Here is a 16,813-nt window from a genome sequence, read left to right as displayed (position 1 = left end):
TAGGGTTATATAAAGTTGAAGTCAGGTAGATAGTGGAATATGTGATTTTTCCTTACTTCTTGTTCCTTGTTTGGTTTTGGTCTTAGGGCAGATTCACCCATTCAACTGTCTGTTCGATCTCGGTTATATACAACTCGTATGTACTAAGTGATCATAGGAGGGTAGTATCATCGCATCGAGTTTACAGGGCAAACACATCTTCACCTAGTTTCACTTATAAATAAAACTAGGTATCATTAAACTAAGTATGGTAATTATACTTGTGCTTTTCGGTCTTGGAACGATTAAGACTACAAATCGGTTTTATAGAAAATATAGGATTTTCTATGATAAACATCATTATTTTAAAGGCAAACAGTTTTCGACTTAACTTCCTGAAAACAAATACAATTATTACTGAAAACCATGTTTTACAATAGAGTAAGTGGAACTAGGAACATATTTACAAAAGGTTCAACACTTATTCACAAAACTAGTATAACATAAAGGACCTTTAATGGTTAATTCTATAATTCCTTAGTTTATACATCAGAGTTATATATAAATAATATCCGATAGACAATGGAATGTGTGATTTCCGCCTTACTTCATGTTCCTTGTTTGGTTGTGGGCTTAGGGAAGATTCACACATTCAACTGTCCGTTCGATATTAGATTATATATAGCTAGTATAAACTAAGTGATTGTAGAAGGAACTATTGTGGTCACCATTTTACTAAGAAAATATAGGATTTTCTGAAGGAAACACATCCATCATATCTAAAAGGATCATTAATGTTAATTATGTGATTACTTGGTGAATACGTTGGAATTATATATAATGAAGATCCGATGGGCAGTGGAATGTGTGACTTCCGCCTTACTTCCTGTTCCTTGTTTGGTTGTGGGCTTAGGGAAGATCCACACATTCAACTGTCTATTCGATCTATATTATATATAATTTGTATTCACTAAATGATCACAGAAGGAACGGGTACGATCATATTACTCATTAAGAAAATATAGGATTTTCTGGAGGAACATGCGAACTTTTCCAAAGAACAAAGAGTATACTTTTTATAACAAAAATACTTACGAGCTCACCAACTTTAATGTTGACACTTTTTCAAACCACTTGTATTCTCAGGAACGTTAGTAGACAGGTACATTCTCAGGTGTTGCGAAGACGGAGCTTTAAGTCTTAACTTTTGTTATAGTTTTAATGTAAATAAAGTAATGTTTTGAACACAATGTAAATACTATGTTATTAATACAATGGTTGTTGTTGCTTTGATTACTATTATTCAATTGTTGTGATATTATACATGATGTCCTCCACTCCTGAACGTTTTCGTCGTTCCGGTTTGGGGGTGTGACACTGCTGCACGCTCAATCTTTCGTGGCTCAGGCTGCAAGTTTCCATAACCGTTTCCTAATCTATTGTGAGTTCTCACCATGTCGATCTATACACCAAATCAGACGTTCGGTGTGAAGTGAAGAGAATTAAGATAGGAAAGCTTTATTTACGATAGACGTATAAATCTCCTTATCACTCTGAAAAGTTATATCCTAGTTCTAATACCGTAATTAAACGTTTAGAATTCTGTACACATAAAATTTCCAAATCCGGTCGGAAATAGACCATAGATCTGATAGCATCATAAAGCATATAAGACATATTATAGCATAAATCATTTAGCACATAAAAGCAATTTAGGCATCTCCCCTAAATAAGCTAGTGCTCGTGTCTATTCAGGCATACATCCTAAATATAGCAGACACTCATCTCACAATCATCACTTAACATTCTAAGTTTAAGTCTAGAAATTTCCTAAAATATCTAGTTCGCTTAAACTAATGCTCTGATACCAACTGTGACATCCCCAAATTCACGGTCATTTTAAAAATTTTCTTTATGCTTATTTTAAAATCAGAGCATTTATGAAGAAATGTATTTTATCTAAATTAAAACATTGGGATGTCATTGTCAATACAGAAACATAAGCATAAACAGACCTTACATTAATTTACACTAATGATCTACATCTCATTGAATCCCTCAGCAGAATTTATGTCTGTGATACAATAAACTAAGTCGGTCAGGTTGGGAAACCTGGTGAGTACATAGGGTTTTCAACCCACAATAATATAGTTAATTTGTTTCTTCACATATTTCATGGCAAAGAATTATCCTGATTGCCCATCCCCATTTTATTTATTTATTCTTCCCTAAAGATTTATCTAAAGAGTCATATCCTACATCATATTTACCTGTCATCGCCTTACATCACATTTCCTTATATGTTTGTTCCTAAGGGCTTTTCCTAAGGATCATCGCCTACATCGCATAGATGGTATTGATTCGGGGATTACTCCCTCAATACGTGTCCAGTAAAGGTTAGAGTATCATCGCATGAATACGTAGTTACTACATTGCCTGAACTCGTAACTCATCGCCTACAGGTTACGAGCATGCCGGTGTTTCCACATAACTTGTTTAGAATAGCCTGTGGTCGCCATCTATACTCTGGTAGATGACTACATCGTAACATCGTTGGTCAAGGTTATAACATCTCCTAGTCATCTCTCATCTCACATCACCTATTTATCATTGCATATCTATCATCACGTAGTTATCATCACCTTTCTATCACCACCTATCTCTCATCACCCGTCGCTACCCAATACATATTTATAAGTATATAATACTTATATGATTAAATCAGTTAAACACCATCTCATAATATCTTATCTAACACATAATAGTCTTAGCACAAATAATAAGCACATAAGTATGTATTAATATTAAATACTTCATATCTATGTGTAAGATGAAAATAACTATGCACTCACTTGTTAAAGTACGACTCGTAATTCAGGCAACGCTTCACTTCTAGCAATTGTTTTTTCCTTTGACGAAACCTAATATTATTATCGCTAAATTTTACTCTAATATTTATTGCGACTAATTATTAGTCTAGATTCATCATTAACTCAAAGTCTACTTCAAGATCAATCAAGTAAGGAACAACCAGGTAGGATGATATCGGAGGTAGGGTCCATTTGGTATACGAAGTATACTGTTTGGAAATCCCACTTTAAACACCTCACTAAATCACAACCTAGGCATCATCCCCGTAAGTAGTTCAATCAGTATAACGACTTAGAATCACTAATAAATCTTGTTTATAGGTTCATATTTACGATAATGAATTTAAACATAAGTTATACTTAAGCGTAATAAGTGTAGCTCAACTTACAGGGTTTCAAGCGAAAACTTGGAACTCCATGGTCAGAAATTCGTCGCTGAATCTTTTTTCTAAAAAGATTCTTGTATCGCTTCAGCGCTCACCTCACTATACTACAACTACAGAAAGAGAAGTCGAATCACAAGGGACCGAAATTCTCGGGGATAAGAAGAGAAAGACTCTTGAATCAAGAGAATGGTGCAAGAAATATTGTAACGCCCGTAGATCCGGGCTAGTCAATTTAGAGATAATAAGGGTCGAAAACGACTTTTCAACAAAAGATTATTTAGAATAAATAATCTTACCCAAGTTGTAGAATATGTCTCAAGGGTTCCGTACATATAAAGAACGCCGAAATCCGAGTTATAACGAAGAAGTTATGACCCGTCGAAGTTTTACGGCAAAACCGGCACGCCACCGGGAAGCGTAAATAGTGAATTTACGATACAGCGAGTTTTAGCCTTAGCGATCTAAATAAAAGTCGTAGAATACGTTAAACCGAGAGCGTCCATAAAAAGAACACCCAAATCTGACTTCGTATGAGGAAGTTATGATTTTTCGAAGTTTCGGCTTAGCAGTGTACAGCCCGAAGTTCGAATATTAGATCGAGCGGTTTTTAGCCAACACAACCTAAACGAGAATCGAAGATCTCGTTAATAGTAGCATAACGATAAAAAGACAGACGAAAACAGACGTCGGATGAAGAAGTTATGAATTTTTAACGGACCAATCCTGTCCCGGCCTGTTAAAAATATAACTTTTAAAATAAAGTCAAAATTAGCCGACGGAGTCTAAACGAAAGTTGTAGAGTACGTTCCCGCCTACGCGTGGATATAAAGAACGTCGAAAACGGAGATCGTATGCGAAAGTTATGATTTTTAGAAGTTGGGAAAGAAAAATGTGAAACTGCGAGGGGGGTGATGACGTGGCTCAATCAGGGCCGTCGCTTGCTGATCACGGTCTGGTCTTCAGATTCGGACACGTCGCCTCACCATTAAGCCCCGCGTCCGAAGTTGGGTACGCCCCGCGTACTCCGGCTCTTATCCGTTCCGAGTGCAAGACAGCTGGAGGCTCGCTGGCAGCCTCATCCGAAGATACGCGCCGCGTAGCCAAGGATTACGCCCAGCGTAGTCCGAGGCCTCGCAGGCTATAAAAAGGGGCGAGGGTTTCCGGATTTTTCACACCAATTCTCATTCTCTCTCTAGTTTCTTTCTCTCTCTAGCTCCCCAAACCACCCTTAAGCCCTAGGAAAAAATCCCTAGCCCCTAAAGGAAGCCCCGAGGCTCCCGGAGTCCCGAGAAAAAGGGTCTTTCGGTTCGGAAACGCTGCTCCGAGCAAAGCCCGGTTTTATTTAAAATTCGTTGTAAGTGAGCTACGCCTACGCAATTTTTAATATAACTTTCAAATAATTATAGTAATGTTATTGGGTCCTTAAAATAATTATTTGGGCTATTATTATGAGTTATATTGACTGTTATTTAACGCTTATATAATAATAATAATAGCTAGACTATTAATTAGTCGCGGTTAACGTTAAAACTAAACCCTAGTGGTATTTATACTAGGTTTTGGTCGAGGAAAAATTGTTTTGAGATAACGAAGTGCTGTTCAAGTGCTAAGTCACCACCTAATCAGGTGAGTGCATAGTTACTTTCATCTTACACATAGATATGAAGTATTTTATATAAACTACGTGCTATGTGTGCATATTATCTGTATACTTGCTATCTATGCTGGATGAACGATTTTATACAAGTTTTATATGATTTAAACTGTATATGTATTTTATATCTACAAATATGTTGGGTGAAACATGGGTAGATGAATGATGAGGGATGAAAGATGATGTGAGTGAACATTGGAAGCTATAGACTTAGTGCCTAAATAATATCGGCAGTTATGAACTTAGTACCTGATGGATAAACGTTGGTAGCTATGGACTTAGTACCTGATAAACGTTGGTAGCTATGGACTTAGTACCTATTAGATGAACACTGGTAGCTATGGATTTAGTGCCCGATGAATGAACTTTAGCAGCTATGGATTTAGTGCTTTACGAACGAGCATTGGCAGCTATGGACCTAGTGCCTGTCTTATAACCCTGGAGGCAAGGGACTTCGGAATGAACGAATAAATGACTCTTAGGGTAGACCCTTGAGAGTAAGGAAGATAATGGGGATGGGTAATTGGGTTGATTGTTTGATGTTTAAACATAATAATTATATTATTGTGGGTTGAAAACCCTATGTACTCACCAGGTTTCCCAACCTGACCCACTCAAGCTTATTTGTATCACAGGTGTCAATACGAAGCTACTTTACACTGAGAGATTTAAAAGAGATGTAGTGCACTAGTGTAAATAATGTAAGCTCTGTTTATGCTTATGTTTCTGTATTGACAATGACATCCCAATGTTTTGAAAATGAAGAATAATACATTTCCTCGGAAATGCTTTGATAACCTATTTATCATGTTTTCTGGGAACAAATTCCGCAACATTTTTGTTAAAAGAAGTACTCTGATTTTTATAAAGCACAAACAAAATCGGTCTTTTCTGGCCGTGAAAATGGGGATGTCACAAATATGAGAGCCTAAAGCCTCTTATTTATAGTAATTATATTTTCAAAAACCACCATCTAGTTACTTAAATGACCTCATAGTTATTTAAACGACTAAACACCCCTTTATACTACTATTTTAAATAGATTTAATGATATTTGTTCTAAACTAATGTCGAAACTACTCAGCACTACTCTTATAACGATCGCATCGTCGATACCTTTCTAATGATATATATATATATATATATATATATATATATATATATATATATATATATATATATATATATATGCGTATATATGATTTATACTTTGTTTTAATACGTAAATATGATATTATACATTATAACTCGTTTATACAAACTCCGTTTTTGACGTTCTTTTTATCCACACGTAGCTATCGATGAGATCTACAACTTTCGTTTAGACTGCTTCGGCAAATTTTGACTTTATTTTTTCGTCCATATTTTTATAAAATTAAATGATTTTGCTAAAATCATAACTCTCTCGTACGGACTCCGTTTTTGACATTCTTTTTTTCAAAATTCTTATTTTAAAGAGTACTACGATTTTCTTTTTGGTGGCTTTAGCTAAAAGTCAACCATTCTCTTCGTAGCTTTTTACGTCACACATTCCTTGTGCGCGACTGACTTTTATATCTTTTAAAAATCTTATCTAATTCATACGGAGTCGGATTTCTATGAAATTTATATTTCCGGGATGGGGAAGACATGTACTTTCTAAAACAAGCTCATATTTAAAATAATAAGTCCTTTGAACGATCCCACTCCTCAAACCAATCCAAAAAGGGACCAAAAGCATATAAACAAGGAAATGAAGAGATCTAATCATGGATAAGACAAGGTTTGAACTTGATACCTCAATAAGCTTGCAACAAGGGTGATGATTCTGGATCTACAACCTTCGCACCAAGCAAAGCACCTTCCAACTTCTATACTTCCTTCGCAAGGAGCAATACAACCACCAAAATCTTCTTAGGAACTCAAATGCACAACAATGGAGGCTAAGAGACGATTTCTAGGGTTTTGGGGGCATGGAGGCTGGCGAAGAGGCCATCCCTACAGACTTAAGATTCTTATATAGGGTACAACACCCTAAAATAGGGTTTCCACTAACTCCACGTATGCCCCGTGTAATCCTCGTACGCCCAGCGTATGAGGCCTCACACTCCCGATCCACCCTTCACAATATGCTAAGTGTACACCAAATTACGCCTCGCGTACTACCCTTCGCACCAGTACGCCCCACGTATTTCCTATGTATGCCCAGCGTACACAAGTTTCCTCTTAAACCCCAAAATACTCTAAAGGCCATAACTACTTAGTTATAAATCCGATTCTAACGGTCCTTATATCCATGAAAAGGTAACGATAAGCTCTATGCTTTCATCAAATCATAACTGCCATAAAATTTCCCGAATAAGAATCCAATTTGCATAAAAGCCCGCACTGATACTTTACTAAAATACCCCTTGGCTCCAAAAACAAATTCAAACACCCGAATCATCTAAATTACGTCACCCACACCCAAATGGGTAACGATTCGGGGCAGGGCGTTACAGAAGCAGCTGTAACATTTAGCTTTGAGGTACATGATTTCAAGGGTTTCTTTAGCATTTGGATGTATTCATGACGTGAGCAATCCCTCTCACGTCGTGAGCCAGTGTTGACTTGTTGACTCACATTCCTTAAGTCTCACGACGTGAGCCCTAGTTGCTCACGAATTGAGAGCAGTCTAGTGATTAGAACCCTAATTTTTCGGTATTTAATGGAATGAGAGGGCTAGGGTCATTCACCCTCAGCCTCCCTCACACTCCAAGCCTCCATAAACCTTTATCTCAATCAATCTTGAAGCCCTTAGTCCTTTTTGGTGCATTTTCTAGCTTGAAGAATGAGAGAAGAAGAGGAAAGAAGTGCTCTAGTGGTGGAGTAGGCAAAGCATCATCATCATCATCATCTTTTCTTTTTGTTGGACCATTGTAAGTGTCAAAGGTTTAAACTTTATTTCATATTATGGATTGATCTAGGATTTTATCCATATTTCTTCATGTTAAGCATACTTGAGTGAAGTAAATTCATAAAGTTAGCAACTTTATGGATTCTAAGGGTTCCTTGATCATCATATTGTCTACATCTAGAAGTTGGTGGAGTATAAGAGCCATGCATGAGACTTGATGCATATTTTTCCACTTTTTGACCTAGAATGGGTTGGGTCATGCATGGTGCAAGCATGAGCATAAAGCAAACATTTTTATGCACCTTAAGGGTCCCCTTTAGCTTCTGGATGATTTGGACTCAATGGCTTAACAAAATAAGAACTTAAAATCTTGACTTTTGGCTTTAGACCGTAGTCACGACGCGACCAAATATTAACCTCGTATATCGTTGAGTTCATGGAACTCACGACGTGACTCTGTGTTTCCCACATCGTGAGGTCAATGTAGTAAGAATTTATGTTCGAGTTATTTGAGTTGGGAGCGAGTTTCTGGGATCGAACCTAGTCGACTCTCACGACGTGACCAAGGACTGGTCACAACGTGAGACCCTATGTTAGAGTTTTGTCTAATGGATTTGACTCGGTTGACTTTTGACCTTGAGTAGGATTTTGACCAAGTTTGACTTAGGGCTATTTTGAGCTGTAGCCAGAGTTTTGGTCACTGTTATTTGTAAATGTGACCGGTAGAGTTGGTTTCGGAGCAGCATGTGGTTTCAACTTATTATTCGTCTGTAAGGTGAGTTTTCTCATTGTATCTATGGGTCGAAGGCACCAATATCGGACCATTACTGTGTTATATAGGATGATAGTTGTTATGTGACATATATGTGTTTGCATGTTCGGGTTGAAATAACTAGGGGTGAGCAAACCCAAACCAAGAAACCGAGAAACCGACAAAAACCGACGAAACCGAAACCGAAAAAACCGAAACTGAATCAAAACCGACGGTGTGGGTTTTAAATTTGTAAAAACCGACTTTTCGGGTTCGGTTTCGGTTTTGCCCCCAGAAACCGACCCAACAACCCGAGAAACCGACCCCTCTTTAAAACCGAGAAACCGACGCAGTAAACTCGCAAACCTGATGCTTTTTACTGATTATTTTATGTTATATATATATATATATATATATATATATATATATATATATATATATATATATATGTATATTAAAAAAATAAAAATAAATAAAATAAGCCTAGGTCATTGACTCCCGTTTTCGTTTTGCTCTACTCGCCCTCGGTACTCACAGTCTCGCATTCCCCATCGGCGCATCCCACTGAACTGAAGACGAGTAGACGACTGAAGAGTGAAGCGAGGGTCCTCCATCCTCCGACGCTTAGCCGCTCGCACACATCCGAGGCTCCGACGGAACCCCAAACTTCCGGCGCCACCAAATACGGTTCGTTCCTCAGATTTCGTTTTTTTTTTCTTATTTCCCTTGATGTGCTTATGTTCTGAAATCTGAATGTTGTGTTCATGTAGAATCACTAGAATGTGTCAACGTGTCTCTGATTTCGTTTTTTTTTCTGATTTCTGTTCTTTTTTGTCGATTTGGCAATTTGCGGAAGTGAGGTTGATGATGGTGAGGTGACTACGAGAAAAAGAAGAAGAAATGAGAAAGTTGTGGGGACTCCCGATGCCGACGATTGGGAGGTTGCTAGGTATATTTTATCTATCTATCTATCTATATATGTACATATATGTGACAGCAAATATATTTTTTAAGGAACTTGTGACAATGCAAGCAAGCATAACTAGAATGTGTGCAAGCACAGACGAGAAAAAGAAAAGGATGGCAAAGTCGATGAAAGAAAAGTACGACAAATATTGGGACAACATTGAGAACATGAACTTCATGCTTCATGTTGCTGTCGTTTTAGATCCCCGCAACAAGATGTGTTATTTGGAGTATTGCTTGGAGTTGATTTATGGTAAGAATTCTACCAAAACAAAAACAATTCTAGAGCATGTCAACAAAACACTAGAAGACTTGTTTCAAAACTTCAAGAACAAGACGGAGAGAGAAAGATGTGAAAAGACAAGGAGTGCATCGTCTTCTACACCTAGTTATCTTGATTTTGGGCATGGAGTTGATATGGAAGACGATTTTGAAAGGTTTATGGAACAACATGGCCATGGGGTTAATAAAACAGAGCTTGAGATTTATTTATCAGATGGGATGGAAAAGCGAGCGGAGGATTTCCAGATTTTGGGGTGGTGGAAATCTAATTCAACAAAGTTTCCTGTACTTTCTGAGGTGGCGAAACTTGTTTTAGGAATGCCAATCTCTACAGTTGCATCAGAGTCCGCATTCAGTACTGGCGGGAGGGTGATTGATGAAAGTAGAAGCTCCCTTACACATGTGACTGCCGAAGCTTTAATTTGCGCACAAGATTGGATACGGGACACCCCAATTGATATCCAGTTTAAAAATATGACGACTTTATATATGGAAGAGACGCGAGAGAAGTTGGTGCCAATAGAAACCGGTAAATATTTTACTATTTTTTACATAATTATAAGTTTGTAATTATATATGTTTATAATTAACTAATTACATACTATTGTTTTGTACGTTTGTGTTTGTAGAGGAATTGGGGTGTGGTCAAGGGAGTTGCATGGATGAGGATTTTACTTAAATTTTAAAGGTTTATAACTCAATTATTATAATTTTATACTTTTACACAAGTTTATTACTCAATAATCATTGATCAATACTAATGTTTTTTGGTTTGTAGATGAATGGGGAATTGGTGAAGAGATTTACATGGATGTGGATTGAAGATTTTTGTTTGCGTGTTTTGGACTTTTGGTTGTAATCGACTATTTGACTATTCCAGACTTTATGTTTTAGTTTGATTGTGTGTTTGGTTGTAATCGTCTAATCGACAATTTCGGACTTTGTGTTTTAGTTTGATTGTGTGTTTGGTTGTAATAGACAATTTGGTTGTAAAACTCATGTTTTTTGAAGTATTTAACTTCAATTAGGTGTTTTTTGAATTATTTAACTAATTGTTACATTTCTGGAAAATGGGTTTAAACCCAGAAACCGTAAGTGTATGGGTTGAACCCAAGAAACCGAGAAACCGCCCAAACCGATATCAGAAACCGAGAAACCGAACCGACCAGAAACCGACCCTATTGGGTTCTGAAAACCAGAAACCGATCATTTACGGGTTGGGTTGGGTTGGGGTCCAAAACCGACCCAAACCGACCCATGCACAGCCCTAGAAATAACCCCAGGGTGGGGCGTACTATAGCATGTTCGGGTTGAAATAGACCCCAGGATGGGGCCCACTATTGTATGATTGGGTTGAAATATACCCCAGGGCGGGGCCCATATTTGTTGATCGGGTTGAAATATAGCCTAGGGCGAGGCCCCAGGGCCGGGACCATATATGTGTATTGGGTTGGAACACACCCTAGGGTTAAGCCCAATTGTATGATTTGTATGTGGTACTTTGGGGAACTCACTAAGCTTTGTGCTTACAGTTTATGTTTATGGTTTCAGGTACTTCTGGTTCGAAAGGGAAGGACCCGACGTGATGACACAACATCCTCCCATTATGTTTTCCGCATTTTTAATAATTGTACTCATATTTTGGATATTATATTCGGTGATGGTTTTGAAACAATTTAATGAATGAAATTGATAGTCTTTCAATGAGAAATTTTATCACGATTTTTTGGTTGTTACGGTAGCGTTGTGGTGGCTGATGAGAAATGATATGAAGACAATGTTGTGGTACTACGAGGTTGAAATGAAGCAACATTGGTGGTCAACTTGAGTGATGGTGGTGGTTCATACGACATTGTCTTTAGGTAATGTTTGGAATGACATAGATGGTGATAAATTCGATAGTTTTGGCAACTTTGTCTTTTGGCAGCGTTGGGTTGTGGAAGTGATAGATAAATAGATGTGGCGTTTGGGTGATTTTGGGTGATTGCGACAGTGTTGGGTGGTGACAATAGGTGGTTGCGGTGACAATGTGTGGTAGTTGTAAGTGGTTGTGGTGACAATGTGTGGTAGCACATGTGGAAAGATGAGAGACATAATGAAAGGAATGTATGAGAAATCTAACCAATAGACTAAGAAACAAAAATTAATAAAAAATAAAACTATAGGTAAAATAGTAATTTTAGATCAATTATGAAACATAATATAACTACATTAACTAACAACATAAGAAATTGAAACCATAAAAATCATCTACATAACAAAAAACATAATAAAAAAATAAAAGACTTATCATATTATCTTTTGTAAATTATAAATAAAGAAATTATGTATTTTCTATAATTTAATGAATACTAAATAAATGTTTAAAAATATAAAAAACAAGCTACATAAACAAAAAGAAAAAAATCATTATTATTTAGACAGAAATAACAAACAAAATATTCTTCAAAAAAGAAATTAAGGGTGAGAAAAACCGAACCCAGAAACCGAAAAACCGAAAAAGCCAAAACCGAAGTAAAAACCGATGGTTTGAGTTTGAATTTTTAAAAACCGAAATAATGGGTCCGATTTCGGTTTTAGAATATGCAAAAACCGATAAAAAACGACCGAACCGAATTTATTAAAAATATATATTTTCTAAAGAGATTCCATAGATATATAGATACTTTGTATAGCTAAATCGCAAAGACATGGTAGCTGAATTGGTTCAATGCGTTGCCAGACAACCTTGAGCTACTTATAAGCAATGATTTTGTTCCACGCATTAAGGGAGTGTTTCACTTAGTTTTTTAGGGTGCAAAAGTCCTTTTTTTGAAAAGTTACAAAAAGTCAGGTTTTCCTGACTTTTCCAAAAAGTTCATTTTTACTTGTATCCAAATCCAAAAGTAGCTTTTAAGATGCATTTGCCAAACATCTTTTACCTTCTATTTTTTCCTAAAATGACTTTTGGCCTCTAAAAAGCTAAGTCAAACACCCCCTAAAGTTTACTAGTTTGTTCAATTCATCCCACATCGGTGGTGGGATGAAACCTTCTCCCATCTCAAATCCTATATTAACATTGTATCTTCTTCCTTCCTTTTCATTATATAGTTGGAGTTGTCCAACGTCGGTGGTGGTATAAATCTATGTCGACTCAAGCCTTCTATATAAGACTACTACTACTCTTGAGAATTAGTTAGTCCCAACCTAACTCTTTATTAATTGGTGGCTGAGTTGCTAAGTTTAAGATTTATGGGTTTAAAACCGACCAATCCGAAACCGAACCGGAGAAAACCCGAAAACTAAGAAACCGAACACAACTGTTTTGGGTTGTGTTGGGTTTTAGTTTTCTGAATACTGATAAATTGGTTTTGGTTCGATTTTAGATCAAAACTGCCTCATGACTCAAACTGACCAATGCTCACCACTAAAAGAAATATATTTATAAAATTAAAATGTGTTGGATCTATCATCCTATCCAAGAAATAGTAAACCAAATTACCTAACTACAATTTTGTCAAAATTTAACATTAAATTTTTATCAAATGAAAAAGGTATCCCGCCCCCAATTTTTATTTTTGAGCGCCCCCTCCCCTCTTTTAAAGTCCCGCCCATCGTATCTCTGAAACAAAACTGAGGAGTCCTGCCGCTTCTTTTGCAGTCTCACGGTTTCGATTTCGATCTTGGTGAGTGGTCTCTCTTTATCAGTTTTTTTTCTCGAGTCTCGCCTCCTGATCTCTCTTGAAAATATTTTTAAGTAATACTCGTTTTAGATGATGATGATGATTATTTATCAGTAGGAAAGTTATATTGTTAATTGAGATTCTATTTGCTACTTATTGATTGTCAACCATTTTTTGATTTGTAATGTTTTTTTTTTAAAGTAATTTGTTTTACGGACAGTTTTTGGTTAGTAGCATTCTGCTACCAGTATCATTTTTGTTAGGGTTTCTTAATTTGTGAATTAGGAATTCTAATTAGGGTTTGTTAACAGGTCATATCAATGGAAGACTTACCAGTACCTGTCATGTCCGACATTCTGTCAAGACTTCCTGTGAAGACAATCATCCAATGCAAGTGTGTATGCAAGAAGTGGCTGGATCTCGTTTCCGACTCTTACTTTGCCAATCTTCACCTCTCAAGATCACCTGCAAGCCTTATGATTCATCATAGTTCTGAAATTAACGAGAGAGCAGGTATTTTGAAGTGGGTGGAGCTTGAAAACAAAGTCAATCACCACAATTTACAGCATGACCCTGCCATGAGTCTTGACCTTAATCTTGCACCCATTTTCCAAGACGCTCAAATACTTGTTGTGGGCTCGGTCAATGGTTTGCTCTGCCTGTGGAATGGACTTAACTCTGATAACTATTTCATATGCAATCCAGTGATGGAGGGAATATATGATCCTCCCCACACAACATTACCATAAACAAGGTTATGGGGGAATCGAGCATGGTTTTGGAGTCTGTTCAAGGACACGAGAATACAAAGTGATACGGATCTTCCAAGGGACTACATCCACATCTCGGATCAGAGAAGCTGAAGTTTACACCCTTGGCATGGGTAAATGGAGAAGTCTTGGTCATGTCCCTTACACGATTGGAGGTTTCTTTGGGCTATTTTTCAATGGCCATGTTCATTGGTCTGTGTTTGGCAAAGATTCCCCTGAAAAACTTTTTGCTTTTGATTTGGATAACGAGACATTTAAGTTGTTCCCATCTCCTCCTGTTGAAACTATACAAGGAAGTCACCATTTCCTAAGTTTGGCAGTTCTTAAAGGTTGTTTATGTCAATCTGATACCTTTGAGTCTCAATTCACGCTGTGGGTGATGAGGGAATATGGGATCAAGGAATCTTGGCATAGAGAGGTGATGATCAAGGAAGGTGTTAGCCCTGCTTTAGATTGGTTGATGTGGGAACCTGTGTGTCTGATTGAACGTTTAAATGATGGAACAATTTTGATGGTTTATTATGAAGACAAATTGTTGGCGTGTTCTTTTGAGAAGGGAACAATTGCAAACTCGGATTTTTTTGACCCATGTTTCACTGGAATCGCTTATCGTCCAAGCTTCCTTAAGCTCCGGAACTTCAAATCAGAGAGAGTTCATGTGTTTTAAAGGTCAATAAGATCATACCAAAAACACCCACTATCGTTTTGTTAAGAAACAATTATTTTAAGTTTAAAATGTTACTATTGCATTTAAATTTACTCTGGTGACCTTCTACATGTTTTTAAGTGGACATTAAATTAAAGCATTAACCCTTTTTTTTTTTTTTTTTTTTTTTTTTTTTTTGAGTAAAGTGCAAAGGTCTTTGCAAAGAACTGTGAATCATATCCAAAATATTTTCAATTTGCATGAAAGGTTTATAATATGAATTTTTTTTATGGTGAAAATATTGATTTATCCTTTTTCTTTTTACATTTTTTAACATTATCTTATTATTTGAATAAATAAAAAATAAAGTATGGCCTCTCTCTCTCTCTCTCTCTCTCTCTCTCATGGTCATCATTCATTCTTTTTCTTCTTAAACCAACAAGTAACCCACAAAGAACACAATCCTAATCTATATAGTTGTCCACTGTCATAAACCTACTCTCCACCGCATCTCTCATCGTGAACCCATAAAGATGAAGAACAACCGAGATCCAACACATGAGCGCCATCGGAGATCCATCGCACACCCCGTCTATCTATGACGTATGCTTAAAAATGTTGAATTATATGAGATGTATTTGAAAAATATCAAGTTATATAAAATGTGTTTTAAAAAATCACTCTATACGAGGGGATTTTATATAACTTACGATAGATAAGGTTAGAGTAGTGTAACAACGTAAATTTCCAAAATAATTTTTCGTTTTTAAAACATAATTTCATACATCAAAACCCAGTGTAACATATGTCATCCAAATAAAACAATCCCAAGATCTCAATACATAAAACTCCTTCAGTGTGTACAAATCATGTCGGCGCCTTCCTGCGATCCTCGCTGGTACCTGAAACACATATCACATAAACGGTAAGCATAAATGTTTAGTGAGTTCTCCAAAATACCATGCACATACAACTAGCCACTCGAGGCTATAACTCTACTAGACCTTCCGGTAAATGTGTCTCAGGGGCCTTCCGGTCCCATTCTTGGAGTAGACCTTCCGGTCCTACTCCATCGACCTTCCGATCCTACTCTGTCGACCTTCCGGTCCATACCATGTTGACCTTCCGGTCCATACCATGTTGACCTTCCGGTCCATATCACACTGACCTTCCGGTCCATACCATGCTACTCATAACATACATAACATATACATATCACATAGGAACATATATCATGTACTCGTCCTAGCACATAAGACCTTCCGGTCACACATTTCATAACTCATAAACATAAGACCTTCCGGTCACTCATAGTTACCATTCCAGGTAAAGTATAGTGAGAAGACTCACCTCGTACGATGTCAGATAATCTCTCTTGCTCGATAACCCGATCTAGCTTCCTCCTATCAACATAATAACATCTCTAATCAATACTTACTCTTGTCCTTATTCCTAAAGAATGGGTAGAAGACCATTCTACCCCTCCCTGTCCTTTCTTGAACCAGTTTGAGCAAAACCCTAAAAGTCAACCCCAGTCAACGGTTAAACTTTGACCAGACTCGTCGAGTGCACTCAGGTGACTCGGCGAGTCCATGCGTGTCCTCTGAATCCTTCAAGGCCTCACTCGACTCGTCGAGTCAACCTTTCTCCGACGGGTTACCCATGAACACGAACCGTGGTGCAACACGATCCGACTCATCGAGTCCGCTCATGGACTCGGCGAGTTTCTTCCATGAGAATGCTCAAACGACCTTCTGAGGTCAGATCTGTTTCTCTAACCTATAGATCTGACCTTCCCATACACAATAATCACGGAAAGGTTCAACCTTTATACTCATGCAACCAACATACGGCTTCTTTTGGTGAAATAGCTTGTAAAATGGCAACCTAGGTTCATATCTCTAATGGAGTAGCATAAAGCAGGGAGGTTAGGGCTCTCTGGACCTCTCAAGGTCCAGATCCAGAGTTTAAC

At 37.3% G+C, this 16,813-nt stretch overlaps 1 protein-coding gene across 1 annotated transcript; it reads left to right on the top strand.

Moving 5' to 3' along the window:
• The first annotated feature begins 13,745 nt into the window (after positions 1-13,745).
• On the top strand, positions 13,746-15,074 carry LOC145142299 (F-box protein At3g07870-like). Its single transcript, XM_079074758.1, has 3 exons — positions 13,746-14,073; positions 14,180-14,847; positions 15,048-15,074. The coding sequence occupies exons 1-3, from the start codon at positions 13,746-13,748 to the stop codon at positions 15,072-15,074; spliced, it is 1,023 nt and encodes a 340-aa protein (XP_078930884.1).
• Positions 15,075-16,813: the final 1,739 nt, after the last annotated feature.

Source organism: Lactuca virosa, unplaced genomic scaffold (genome assembly GCF_052849685.1).
Source record: "Lactuca virosa cultivar CGN04683 unplaced genomic scaffold, Lactuca_virosa_CGN04683_v6 scaffold_19, whole genome shotgun sequence".
NCBI classification, from domain to species: Eukaryota; Viridiplantae; Streptophyta; class Magnoliopsida; order Asterales; family Asteraceae; genus Lactuca; species Lactuca virosa.
The sequence above is the reverse complement of the archived record's forward strand: the minus strand, read 5'-3'. Positions and strand labels throughout refer to the sequence as shown.